The 13,363-nt window shown below is 45.9% G+C and overlaps 1 protein-coding gene across 1 annotated transcript in view; it reads left to right on the top strand.

The window, feature by feature from the left end:
• The window catches only part of clybl (citrate lyase beta like), a 60,240-nt gene extending 47,241 nt beyond the window's left edge, over positions 1-12,999 (top strand). The window contains exons 4-8 of the mRNA XM_034562464.1: positions 3,231-3,332; positions 4,554-4,647; positions 5,817-5,984; positions 9,548-9,672; positions 10,769-12,999. Of these exons, the coding sequence (XP_034418355.1) occupies positions 3,231-3,332; positions 4,554-4,647; positions 5,817-5,984; positions 9,548-9,672; positions 10,769-10,873 (594 nt within the window). The 3' untranslated portion in view covers positions 10,874-12,999. The remainder of the gene's footprint in view (positions 1-3,230; positions 3,333-4,553; positions 4,648-5,816; positions 5,985-9,547; positions 9,673-10,768) is intronic.
• Positions 13,000-13,363: the final 364 nt, after the last annotated feature.

Below are 13,363 nucleotides of genomic sequence, written 5' to 3'. Positions count from 1 at the left end.
CTGCTTTCCTTCACTTTAGTCAATACATTATTCTGCATTCATTTCCTTTTAAATTCAAAATTCAAAAAATAAAATTGTAAAATGATTGCTCCGCTTAGGCATGCTTCTTTTAATGTTTACAGCTTTTGTGTTCACTGTAAATCTGTCTGCACGTTGGATTTACTGTGTGTGTGTGTGTGTTTTGTCAGGGGGGCATTTCTGCATCAGCAGGTGCATGTATGCTCAAGTCTGTGTGGCTCTGGGTGGGACCTGGATTTCATTTGTGTGTGTGTGTGTGTGTGTGTGTGTGTGTGTGTGTGTGTGTGTGTGTGTGTGTGTGTGTGTGTGCGTGTGCGCGTGTGTGCGTGTGCGCGCGCGTGCGCATGCACTCTCTCTGTGTCTTGTTTTGCGCGTGTTGTGTCATCATCTGCTTTGTGTTCTCTCCGCTCTTGTAAATCCCTCGCTTGTTTATTTGTCTCCCTCTTTTACATTTTTTTTTTATTTTTTATTGATATTAGCACAGGACTGATTTATCGCTTAAAGATGGACTTGCTTGTTTCCCTTTGTGTGGAAAACCTTTAGCTCTGCCTTCCTCCTCTCCCCTCGGCCCTTGTGTGACTGACAGGCCTTATTGGGCTATAACAGGCGTAACTCCCCCCTTTTGTCCGGGGGACAATTCTCACACGGACTCAGAGCCGTGCGCATTCTTTGCCCACCGCACTATTTGGTGTGCACTGGGACCGAAAGAATCGCGCCCCCCGCCCCTGTTCCGCTCCTACTCCTCCTCCCGTCCCCTCCCTCTCATCCCTCTCTCTCTCTCTCTCTCTCCGCTTCCCCTCTGTGAAATGAACACTTCAGCAGGCCGGAAACATTTAATCTGGCCCCCTTTTCAAGAAAATTAATTGAAACTTGTCCCACTATAGCCTCCTTTTCTCTATAGCGCCGTCTCTCCCTCCTTCTCTTTTCAGGATTGGGTGGTGAAAATTGTCAGATGGTCTTGTTTTGTAGCGTGGCTCTGAATGGCGAGAAGAGGTGTTATTTCTTTTCTTTTCTTTTTTTTTCCTCCCAATCCGGGAATGAATAACATCTTAAAGGGCCCGTGTTTTTGAGAGACCATTGACTGCTAATAGTTGCTGTGTGCGCCCGCAGGAACAATGCACGAGCACCGTACCTCTCACGCGCCGTAAATCAGGCACTTCAAAGTGTACAATAGCCGGAGAGGAGAATACAGCCGGCGGACAGAAACATGTAATCAGAGCGGCGGCGAGGCTCTTTAGCCGCATTGAGCTGTCATTTGCTTCCCGACCGGCGAATCCGAGCAGCTCGGCTCGGCCTTCGTCGTGGGCGCGCCGTCGCCGTGGTAATATGTCTGTGTGTATTATCGGCTAGGTTTCCCCCCGCGACGGACTGGTCTCCTCTGTCACAGAAATAGGTTTATCTACACGCTCTTTTGCACACCCCCTCTCGGACACCACCACCCTCACACACACACACACACACACACACAACCCTTCCTCTTCCTGTGTTCGCGAAGAAGGGGGGGGGGGATATTATGCTAAGCCCCCAGCGTTAGTTTTTATGTTACCATAGCAGCCCTGCTCCCACAGGGTTGTGACCTCAGATGATTACAGTACAAAGCCTATTGGGTCTTGAAAACCTCTTTGAAGATGGAAAGTCTTTGATGGTTTGTATTTATGCAAATCTCTCAGATATGATTTATCCAACTGAGATTGAATGGAGAGATGATTAAAATTGCCCCTATTTATTTTTTTTTGAAATCCTTCAATGGAGGCCCCACTCTTTTCGGTTTTCAAGAGAACAAGAGTGGTGAGTGCCGAGCGCCGGGTTGTTTTGCTCTTCATTTAGAGAAATGGCAGCGCTGCACCTGAGGTTATTTATATATCTCTCTCTCTCGCTCTCTCTCTCCCTCTCTTTACCCCCGGTGTGTCAAAGAGGGAGCTGAGGAAAAGGAGAGGAAGGGTGGGGCGACATGGAGTTAGACATTTCTACTCTGAGCTTTTGCGCCCTCTCCCTCTTTTTTCTTTTTTTGACTGGCTTTGAAAGGAAATATCTGACGGAAGGGGGCTTTTGTGTGTTTCCAGATGATAGATTTTGGAATTTGGGCTACCCCACTGGCAGTCCAGGGCTCGCTGTGAACTGGTCTCTTGGAAAAAATTGAATCGCTTTGGTCTTCAAAGAATTAAACCCGGGTTTTAAAGCCCTACTTAGGTGAGCTTGCATATTAGCAGGAGTTGCTCGGAATAAAGGCCTCGGCAAAGTGTCACATCACACCCTGATTGTTACTCCAGTCTCCCTGTTCCCCTGCCATGGAGGGGAGGGGAGGGGGGGTGGGGGTGGGGGGACGCGACGCAAAACAGAATAATGTAGGGAGTAAAACACACTCAAAGACATCCCAAATCTTGTTTCTTCTCCACTTTTTCTTCTCCCCCGCTATTTTGTTTCTTCTTCTGCCGTGCTTCAGACGAAAGGGGGAACCCTGGTGATAATGTAAAATATTTCATTTCACCCGCTTTTGACGCCGCTCTCTCGCTCTCTCGCTCTCTCGCTCGCTCTCTCTCTCTCCGCGCTATTTGAACCCTCGCAGCCGTGTTTCTCGGTACGGACCGAAATGGGAACGGTGCAGGTAATAAAGGTGTCAAGATTCAAATCATAAGTGAGCTTTTGCACGTTAATGTTTCTTTTCCTTCTTTTTTTTCCCCCCCTCCACTCCTCCTCCTCCTCCCTCTATGTCTCTTACCCCCACAGTGAATTTTGAAAGATGTCATATCATTTATGTATTTTTTTTCCATAAATGCTAAACATTTTCTTCCTCTCCAGTTTTAAATTCACTCTGACTCAATAGCTCAGCATCTCAGTAGGAGAGCCCTGTTTTTCCCTCAATCGTATAACTAATAATGCATTTACAAGTGTTCCTCTGAGAGTGGTAGCTGCACAGGAACTCTTAAATACAATATACACAATATACCTATACATACAGTATATATGTATATAAAATAAAAGACTGTATACAAAGTATCACTAATGGATTCATCTCATGTGTGAAAAGCCACACGAGCTGCAGAGAATACATGTCCTCCACCGAAGCACAGGCATCTAATGGATGTGTGGACTGTAGGAGTAGTGAGAACACATGAATGTGCTGTGACTGTGCCGAGCTTCATTGTTTCCCATTTGCAGGAGCAGTGGGTGTTGTTAATGAGTGGGGCCTGACATCGTCCCCGTGTGCTTAGTTTGTTGGCAGGTTTCAGCACAACTTGAAAGGACGGCTACTGACGGAGCCCATTCGCCTGGTCACCTTCGTGGAAACCGCTGTGGGCCTGCTCAATTTTCAGGTAAATCACGAACAAACAAACGGCCCCCCCAAAGAAACTGCCTGCGTAAGACATAATTTTTGCAGTTTGCCCATTGTTCACTGCAGATTAAAGACTCGCGGCAGCGAGTGAAAGGGATTCAAAAGCTCTCAAAATGGGCTTAGTTTTCTTTTCTCTTTCTGTCCGTGTGAGTCTCCCTCCATCCCTCTCCAGACACGTCGACATGTTTTAATCACTAACTGTTGTAATATCTTCGTAGTGGAAGAGTTCTTAATGATATTTTGGCAAGCGTCAAATCGGTTCCTGTCCTGGTACAACGTCGACCTTCAGCTACGCGGGGAAAGGGGCACGTTTTTTGCTGCATTCTGGGGACATGCGGTCCCCTCCTCCTCTTTTTGGATTTGTCTTCTAGCTCCCCACTCCAGTTCTGTGGCTGTCTGTTGTGTCTGCCGGTGTGTGTACGTGTGTGTGTGTGTGTGTGTGTGTGTGTGTGTGTGTGTGTGTGTGTTTTGATGGCAGGGGGTGCCTCTGCGTGCTTTCTTGAGAACACCCTGTATCTTTGCCCAGACTGAACCACAGGTTACAAGCAGGAAAAAGAAGAAAAGGAAGGAAAGAAGAAAAAAAAGCAGCTTTGGCACAGCTAGTGGTGAAATTAATTTGGAGGCCAACAAAAGCCAGGAGACGCATTCCTATTGTTTCCCACTCTTCAACCCAGACTGTCACATTCTAGAAGGTTTTTTTTTCTTCTTTCTTTTTACTCATTTGATAATAAAAGTCTTTTTTAGGGCTCATTTTTGTTTTGCATTTTTCATAGGTATCAGACCAATATGAAACCTGACTTCTATTTTAATGCCATCTGAAAAATCAAATCAAAACATGATTTTCTTAAATCCACAATACAAAGCGGCCGTACAACAACTTTATTACAGGATGGTCGTAGAATAAGTAAACAAGGATAAATTTGGCAAAACAGCAATTCCAGCTTTTAATACGTGACCGAACTTCAGATGAAACATGTCCTGATTTTTATAGAAACATTTAGAATGGTACTCAAAGAGCATTGAGGTCGTGCTGACGGCTGTTTTTGGAAACTCAGAAATCAACATTATCTGAACTACTGTTTGAATATTGGATTAAGATTAACCGCGCAGCATTGGTGCCAATACAATAGCGTTTTCTCTCCCTCTGTACACCTGTGTCACTCCAGTCAGCCTGTGTTATACTAAAATATATTCTGTCCAGGCGGTGTGTGAGGAAATCCGTCGGCTCGCTCCGGAGGCCGGTCTCCAGCATGACGGCGTGGTGTTCGGCTCTGATGACTTCTGCGCGAGCATAGGTAGCTATTATACCGTCTGCTTAACCATTGCACTCTTTCTTGGCCACACATGTGCTTTTCTCTCTCTCTCTCTCGCTCTCATTTTTATGGATTTGCGGCAGAGATCGTTAGGCTATATTGCAATGTAAAATCTGTTTGTCTGCAAAAGCATATCCCACAGGTCGATCCCCCTTTGTCCTGTTTTGGATGATTTAAAGTACTGCAGGAAAAGTGGTTAGAAATCCAGTATTTGTCTTTAAATAATCGGGTGATTTGTAGATGTGGGGTGTGAGTTAAGAATGAGATGGAGGTTAAGATGCATTTCCTCTACCACTTCCTTTATTTATTAAATCAAGACATCTCAGTGTTTTATTTCAATATTTCCACAAGTAAAAAGGGGCTGCATTTATATCATAATCTACTTTTTGAGTCTGTTTTGTAGCCAGTTTAACCCGTGATTGGGTTCTTTTAAAGGATAAACTTAATAGGTATGATGAACTGCTGGTCCACTCCCTTTTTGATAATTCCTGCCATATATTAGATAATACAGATGTTGAAAAACTGCATAATTTGCAGTTGGACATGGGTAATAAATTGCAATATATTGCAATGTTTAAAATTGCAGTAATATTGTACCGTGACAAAAGAATTATGATAATATCGTATTGTGACTAAAGTATCATAATAATATTATTTTGTGACTAAAGTATCATGATGATATTGTATTGTGACTAAAGAATTATGATAATATTGTATTGTGATTAAAGTATCATGATAATATTGTATTGTGATTAAAGTATCATGATAATATCGTATTGTGACTAAAGAATTATGATAATATTGTATTGTGATTAAAGTATCATGATAATATCGTATTGTTACTAAAGTATCATGATAATATCGTATCCTGGGGCCTCTTATATGGATTTAATGGACACTGAGAAACAAGGATTTCAGCTAAATGACATATAGTAAACTAGATCTAATGACAACATCTATAGATTTTAACTGATCAAATCCACTTCACAAATGGCACAGAAAGATATTTTTGTACTGTATATCTGTGTAATTGCTGTCATGGTTTCTGTCTCTCTTTTGCATTTTTAATTTCCCATCGTATGCGCCTGCCTCTCTCTGAGATCGTATGTGACCTGCGTGACGTGAGCGTACCCCCGTACTTTGTTCTCCAGGTGCCACACGGACTGAAGATGCCAGGGAGCTCCTCTACGCGAGGCAGAAGGTGGTGGTCACCACCAAAGCGTTCGGTCTGCAGGCCATCGACCTGGTCCACATCGACTACAAAGACGTGGAGGGGCTGAGGCGACAGGCCAGAGAGGGGGCTCTCATGGGCTTTACAGGTAAACTTCCTGCCACCAGGGTCTCAGAATCTGCCCCCTGTCCCATTAACTACTGTTACTTTTGAGTCACCTCAACTTGTCTGTCCCATTTCTCCAGTTGCGTCACGTGGTTTTCGGGCGTTGCTCTTCACTTGTATCCCAGATGTTCTTCACTCCGCCCTGCGGCACCGTAACAGACTTCCCTCTACTTCCTGTTGCATTCAGGCAATCCAACATGTCAGTTTTCACTCCTTCCTCCCTCTGTTACTCCCTCTTGCTCTTCCTGCGTTCCGAGTGAGGATAGGATGCACAAGTTAGTTGATTTTATATCACAGTGGAAGGATGCAGAACATCTGGCTTTTCATTTGGCATTAATACACTTGTATTGTTCATTGTAGGGAAGGTCTGAATGGCTACAACAGGACCACTGTGTCCGACTTTACAACTGGCTGCTTTGTCTTTTTTCTCTCTTTTTTTTCAAGCACCTCAGGTGCTGCTGAAGTGAATTGTGAACAACGCTGCTGTTCTTAAATGCTTTTCTGACATTTCTGTGTGTGTGTGTGTGTGTGTGTGTGTGTGTGTGTGTGTGTGTGTGTGTGTGTGTGTGTGTGTGTGTGTGTGTGCGCACTCAGGTGGCGTACCTGCTCGTGTCCAAATGTGCATGCGAGTATGATTAAAGGGAGTTTAAGTAGTGGTAGCATCTACTTTAATGATGCTCTGTGTGTGTCTGTAGCCAGGCAACAGCTTTCTGTGTGTGTGTGTGTGTGTGTGTGTGTGTGTGCGCGCGCCCTGCAGACTGCATGTAACAGACCACAGAAGGCAGGACAGCTTGTTCCAAAATGGATATTCCATCCATTCTTGCTTCGCTGCAGTAAATATATTTATTTAGGTATTTACATAATTTCTGCGGGGAAATCTCCTTACATAATGTTTTAATTAGCTTGTTGTTATGCCGAGCTTGTTTTTTCCTCATATGTGAGATCTAGGAATAAGGCAGAACAGCTTCAACAATAAGTCAGCTTTTACACTGCAAAGAAATGGAGATTAAAAAGAAGGACAAAAAGCACATGATAATTGAATTCAATTATTTTGCCACTGCAAAACTGTGAATCCCTGAGCACGCCCTCCATGTTGCACTGGCCCAGACACGAGCCACCTGCACTCCACATCATCAAATCTGTCTTTATTGTCCAGATGACCTCGTTTGCCACCTCCTACTCTCTCATGTGCATTTCTGTGTCTGTATATCCAAAGTGTTGCAGCTATAGTCATGTGCAAATATCTTCCCTTTCTTTACTGACCAGTTCTACGGTGAAGTACTGCTCCAAGAGATTGCATAAAGGGTTCTATTAGAAATATACTCTGTTATAACTGTTTGTGTGAATCAGAAGCGACTTGTCCTTTTTCAGCAAACACTCATTCAAAGCTGGAGGTTTTGCTTGTATGCGGTGAAAAAGGCATTAAAGCTAATGATAGAATAAATGGTCAGATTTGATATGGAACCGAACCATTCAGAGCACTGGATTAGTGGCTTACAAGCCGTGGGCACTCTGTATAATCTTAGTTAGTAGCTATTACTGGCCCCAGTGTGCTTAAGCAATAATACGGGGCAGCCAAAAGCCTCTACCTGTGCAGTAATTGACCTTGGCAGTACCTAAGCCGCGTACGGCATCCATTAGCACCGAGCACAGCACGCGCCGGTGGAGCACAAACACCCGGTGCTGCGTACCGGTCGACAGGACGGGCAGCGCAAAGCTCTGCACAACCTCGACAAAGGCCAAATCTACTGGGGGGAGGGTCATTAATTTTTCGGATTTGATTATAAAGCATTTTTTACTTCATAAGCACCTTGCTTTATGTGCCGTAAACTATGCGTTGCTGATACGACTCGATGATCCTTCCCAAAGTGTTCAGCTCCCCAGAAATAATAATTCTTTAAAAAACGGTTCCACAAAATGCCCTGCTCTCAGGGACCTGCATTTTACTTCCATCCCGGGGACCCTGCCCATCATTCGCCTGAGAGAGCACCACATGGCAGGCCGGGATAGGCTGGAGGGCGTGAATGATGCCTTTTTAGAAGAGCCAATGGGGTTGCAACTGAGGGCACCTGAGTCACCCTGTCTTGTTTCTTCGCTCCGTCATTCTCCTGTTGTCCCACAGACACACACACACACACACACACACACACACACACAAAGAGACACCCTCTTTGAGGGTATCTAAGCCTGCCAATTTCAGTGTGGAAACAGGTTCCTGTGTCCAGCCCAGAGGTAAAACAGGTGGCGGAGGAGTGAACACACACTCCCCTTGCCTCAATCCTAGTAGAATGCAACACACACACACACACACACACATGCACGCAGATTGATTTCAAAACAATTGATTTCCATTATTGCTGCGAGTTCTAGAATACCACTTGTTAGTAAAGCACTACAGACGAGGTGGCGCGCGGGGGTGCACAAATAAATAAACACACACGCACACACTCCAGCGTAGCCCTAGGGAGTCCTCAGGCTGTTAGTCCAGCAGAAAATGTGCAGTTGACAGCCTCTCTGCTACACAAACAAACAAACAAACAAATGCGCAGGCATTCATGAATTCGCAATGACACACTAACAAGTGTCCTATTTTGTTTCCCTCTGAAAGGTTTCTATTAATCACAAGCTGCACGTCAATGTTCTGCCATTAGTAATTGTAGTACAGCCTTTAACTACAGTGTGTTGATTGTGTGAAGTGATGTGTTTGTTTTTCCGAGGTTAACTGGGGTGAGCTTAGCTGGGTTCTCTCCTCTCCTCTCCTCTCCTCTCCTCTCCTGGGCTCCAATCATGTTTTTCTTCGCCCGCCTGGCCACCTTGAGAGATGTGTTGCCGGCGACGGAACTAAGCCCGTAAAGTGTTGACTTCCTGCTGGCCGAACGCCGAGCCGTCGTTTCTCACCAGACGTTTTCATAACCGTAACTCATCGGTACAAGTTTGATCTGCAAACGTACACAGGATTATGTCTCCAGCGTGGGCCCACATTTTAACTAAGAGGGAGTGGGAGGGTGTGTGTGTGTGTGTGTGTGTGTGCGGCTGGTAATGTCAGACAGAGCCGTAGCTCCATTTTAGGATTGTGTTTCACTTCTGGAAGGAATGTGACCACCGACAACGAGCAGTGCTAGAGATATGCGGAGGCGCTTTAAAATGTCAAAAGAAAAGACACGCATTTTCCTTTTATATCACATAATACTTGTATTATGTATAAATACAATCCTTGGTCTACAGGTGCACCGCCTCATTCTGAGTACTTCGGCTCCGCTCCGTCGGCATCGGCAGACGACATGCGTCACACAGTGAAGCCTAACTGAGCGTTCAGCAGGGAGACGCTTGACGTCCTTCATGTTGCCCTCTGGTCCTGTGCTGCCATTAGGACGTCCTGACAGTCCTGTCTATTTCCTGCTCCTCTGTGTTGTGGCTCCTCTCTCGCAAACTGTGTTATTGAAAGCTTTTGTAAAGTAAAACTATTGTTTGTTTTGTAGGACAATTGACAATATGTAACTGTGTGTGTGTGTGTGTGTGTGTGTGTGTGTGTGTGTGTGTATGCAGGTAAGCAGGTCATCCACCCAGGGCAGATCCAGGCTGTGCAGGAGGAGTTCTCCCCCAGTCAAGAGAGGGTCCAGTGGGCCAAAGAGCTCATCGTTGCTTTTGACCAGCACCAAGAGGAGGGAAAGGTAAACGTTAACGTCCTCTGTCAAAGAGTAAAGTGCCATTATTTCACAGAAGAAAAGCTGATTGTTCACTGAATACTTCCAGTAATTTACCTCTCAGTCTGCAACCTCATTGAGATGTCACTTTAGTCCTTAAACAGAGCCATACATGTTCTTCAAGTCTGTTATACGCTGTCTAACAAGGAAGAGACCTTAGATAAACATGGGGATTTTTTATATATATATATAAATATATATATATATACACACACACACACAAAACTTAAAATGTGACTTGTGTTGAGACAAGTGGAGTCTTCCTCTGCTCTGAGGACCCCAGGCCCATCCTTTTGTGTCCCCTCTCACACACCTCTGTAGTTCCAGAGAATGCATACTGTACACCCCTGGGTGACTCTTTAAAGACGACATAGGGGACAGGGGGGGGGGGGGAGTTGGGCCAATTAAGTGTACAATATTATTGTTCCTAATTTAGTGCATGGTTGGATTCTGTGTGCCGAGCTCTGTGGGCTATCTGCTGAGGTAATACACAATCTGCCCACACCACTCACCCTGGCAGGGCTGCTCCCACTAAGCATTGCCCGAGGGATTCATATCCTACCCATCCCTCTGTGTGTGCGTGTGCGTGTGCGTGTGCGTGTGCGTGTGCGTGTGCGTGTGAGAGAAACAGCGAGCAGGGTCAGTCCCTTTGTCTCGCAACACGACAGGTGCATGTTGTTCATCATTCTCACCTCTAGCTATTGACTAGCATTTGTCTGACCTGAGGTTTCATGGAGATCTTTCAGAATAGTATATTATACCAGATGATGTGTAATTCACAGATTTCTCTCGTTCGGTGTGTTTTTGACTGTTTGTGGACGTACACACTGCTTGGTCCATTTGCATCTGCAACTTTATATTTGCTGTAACTATTGAGTTTTTAGTGTTAATGTCCATGGATTAAAAACCTGTTTTTGTAATGCTACATCCCGATACACACAACATACTTATTATATAGTGGCTTTGTTGTGTTTCTTTAGCACAGTGATCTACTTCCTACATCTGCACGCCCCCGCCCTTCATCTTGAGATTAACCCCCCCCCCCCGTTGTGAACCTGTCCAGGGCGCGTTCACCTTCCGTGGCAGCATGATCGACATGCCGTCGGTGAAGCAGGCCCGTAACCTCCTCGTGCTGTCCACCGCGGTGCCGGAGGAACCACGCAGCTGACCGGTGGGAGGAAGCTGCATCCCGCCGGATGGGGAGAGAGAGGCGTTCGACACTGCAAACGAAGTGGTTAACAATCGGGGAATATGTTTTGACTGCGATGGCTGTGAAGTTTTTTAGTTTCAAACTTTGTTTTTCATCAAATCTGCATGTGCAGTCGCAGCAGCCTCTCAAATGTCAGCTCAGCTGTGCCATCATGTCATCCTCCACTGTGTGTGTGTGTGTGTGTGTGTGTGTGTGTGTGTGTGTGTGTGTGTGTGTGTGTGTGTGTGTGTGTGTGTGTGTGTGTGTGTGTGTGTGTGTGTGTGTGTGTGTGTGTGTGTGTGTGTGTGTGTGTGTGTGTGTGCGCCATCATGTCATCCTCCACTGTGTGTGTGCCTCCCATCTCTCCAAGGTCCTGATGAATGCTCTACCATCTCCACGGTCGCGGCAAAAGGGTAAACAAACACAACAAGCCACTGTTGTGGATCTATTCATTGGGCCCCCAGTCACGCCTCAGCCCCCCACCCCCCTCTCCCGGGCCTGACTCGCAGACACATCAAAGTCTTATCAAAACAAACAAACAAAAAAAGTACCAGATGGAGTGCGTAAACTCAGGATTGAGCTTGTTTTCTTCTTTTTGTTGTGTGCGTCTCGGCCTCCTGAGTAAAGGCATGCAGCTCGCCCTGTGGCCCCTGTGGCCCCTGTGAGCCGCGGTCTCCATGGAGAAGGCGCGTGGCGTCGGACACACCACGACCTGTGCGGAAAGTAAACTCTGCATACACGCTGCCGGAGTCAGCGTGTATACAGTGCAAAAAAAAGAGCCTCACCAGGTGAATTTTAGTGGAGGCCAGTCTGAATGGGACAACCTGATCTCTCATTCAGCGCAGAAGAGTTCATCTCATCGTTTCAGAGTCGTGGTTTTTCCTCCACCATCAGCATCTTCCTCTCCCGCAGTTCACTTTTATGTATATATATATATATATATAAAAATATATATATTATATATATATATATATATATATTATACAAATAAAACTCCTTGACGAGTTCAGGTGGTGACGTCAAAGAAAAAAGTACCACGGGTGCTTCGTGGAGCGCTTGTGCACGTTGTGACTTCCAGAGACAGTGAAGTGGGTGTGATGTTGGAGTGAGACAGATTAGTGGCCATGTTGCTCCAGCAGACCGGGGCCCAGGCTTTGTCTCTCCCACTGTGGATGGGAGGATAATTGGGGGGGTGTTGAATGGTTAATAGTGCCATTGGTGACCATGGTAATGAAAAGGCACCGTGCCTCCCCTACCCCACCTCGTCACTCTCCCCCCCCCTCCCCCCCTCACCCACTCCATCCCTCTCTCTAGTACTGTATGATCTATTGTGTCTGGAGCAGGGCTGTGGTCTGTGCCAGGCCAGGCCAGGCCAGACAAGAAAAAGATCGAAGCCACTCCTGCGCCCTCGCCAAAGAGCCCAACAGTAATATGTCTCGTTGGCATTTGGCCAAATATTTCGCTCACCCCTGTTTTTTTTCTTCTTTTTCTTCTTCTCTCTGTCAGGAACTCACATCCAGCTTGTTTCATTTGTTTATTTTGTTTTCGCCCCAATCTACCATCACGCCCTGAAGTTGGTGGACAAAAAACTGCCATTATGTGTGACTTTAATTTCACAAATCCACAGACATTGTTTTGGGTCCGGAGGCTGAGGTCCGTGAGGCTCCGCAGAACTTCTGAAATAGAAGTTGGTCGAGCCGCGTCTCAAACTCCAGTCGGCTTAAATGGTGCAATATTTACTTGTGCATGACATAATTTGTAGATTGTTAGTGGCCTGTACTGATTGCTTGAATCAAGATGCGTCTTGTTTTGGGATTTCTAAAAGCACTCCCTTTACATTGTTGAAACTTTCATTGATTCATCGAGTCTCGTTGCAATCTGAGCCAAAGTGGAAGCAGGGAGAGAGGCTCTTGATTTGGAGCGAGTTGTAAAGTAAATGACAACGTACAAATAAAAAGACGTCTGGCGGTTTTGCCCTCATTCCTCGTCATGTTTCTACACCAAGCATTGCCTCCATCATTGTGTCGGAATTAATAGACCGGTGTCTCACATCGACGAGACGGATCATTTGATGTCTTGTAAGAAGATGTCCTTCCAGTGCACACACACACACACACACACACACACACACACGCACACACAGGCGTGCTGCACTCTTTGAGTTGGAAAAAAAAGAGCCTCACCAGGTGAATTTTAGTGGAGGCCAGTCTGAATGGGACAAGCTTCTCTTATCCACCAAGCCGCTCTGTGCCAACAGGTGCCCCCCCCCCCCCCTGCAGACAGGAAGAAGGATCTGGAGAGAAGGGCAACTCTTTTAAGGAGGACCAGGAAGTGATCCGGCCAGTTTATACTCCCATCAAGACACAACATCCATCCCCTGCGTGGTTCCTTTGACACGTGTCTGTTATCATTCTTTGTGTTCATCCACATAATCATGCTCTTTCCCCCCCCCCCCCCCCCCCCCCCATT

The sequence above is a fragment of the Cyclopterus lumpus genome, chromosome 21 (genome assembly GCF_009769545.1).
Source record: "Cyclopterus lumpus isolate fCycLum1 chromosome 21, fCycLum1.pri, whole genome shotgun sequence".
Classification (NCBI taxonomy): domain Eukaryota; kingdom Metazoa; phylum Chordata; class Actinopteri; order Perciformes; family Cyclopteridae; genus Cyclopterus; species Cyclopterus lumpus.
The sequence above is the reverse complement of the archived record's forward strand: the minus strand, read 5'-3'. Positions and strand labels throughout refer to the sequence as shown.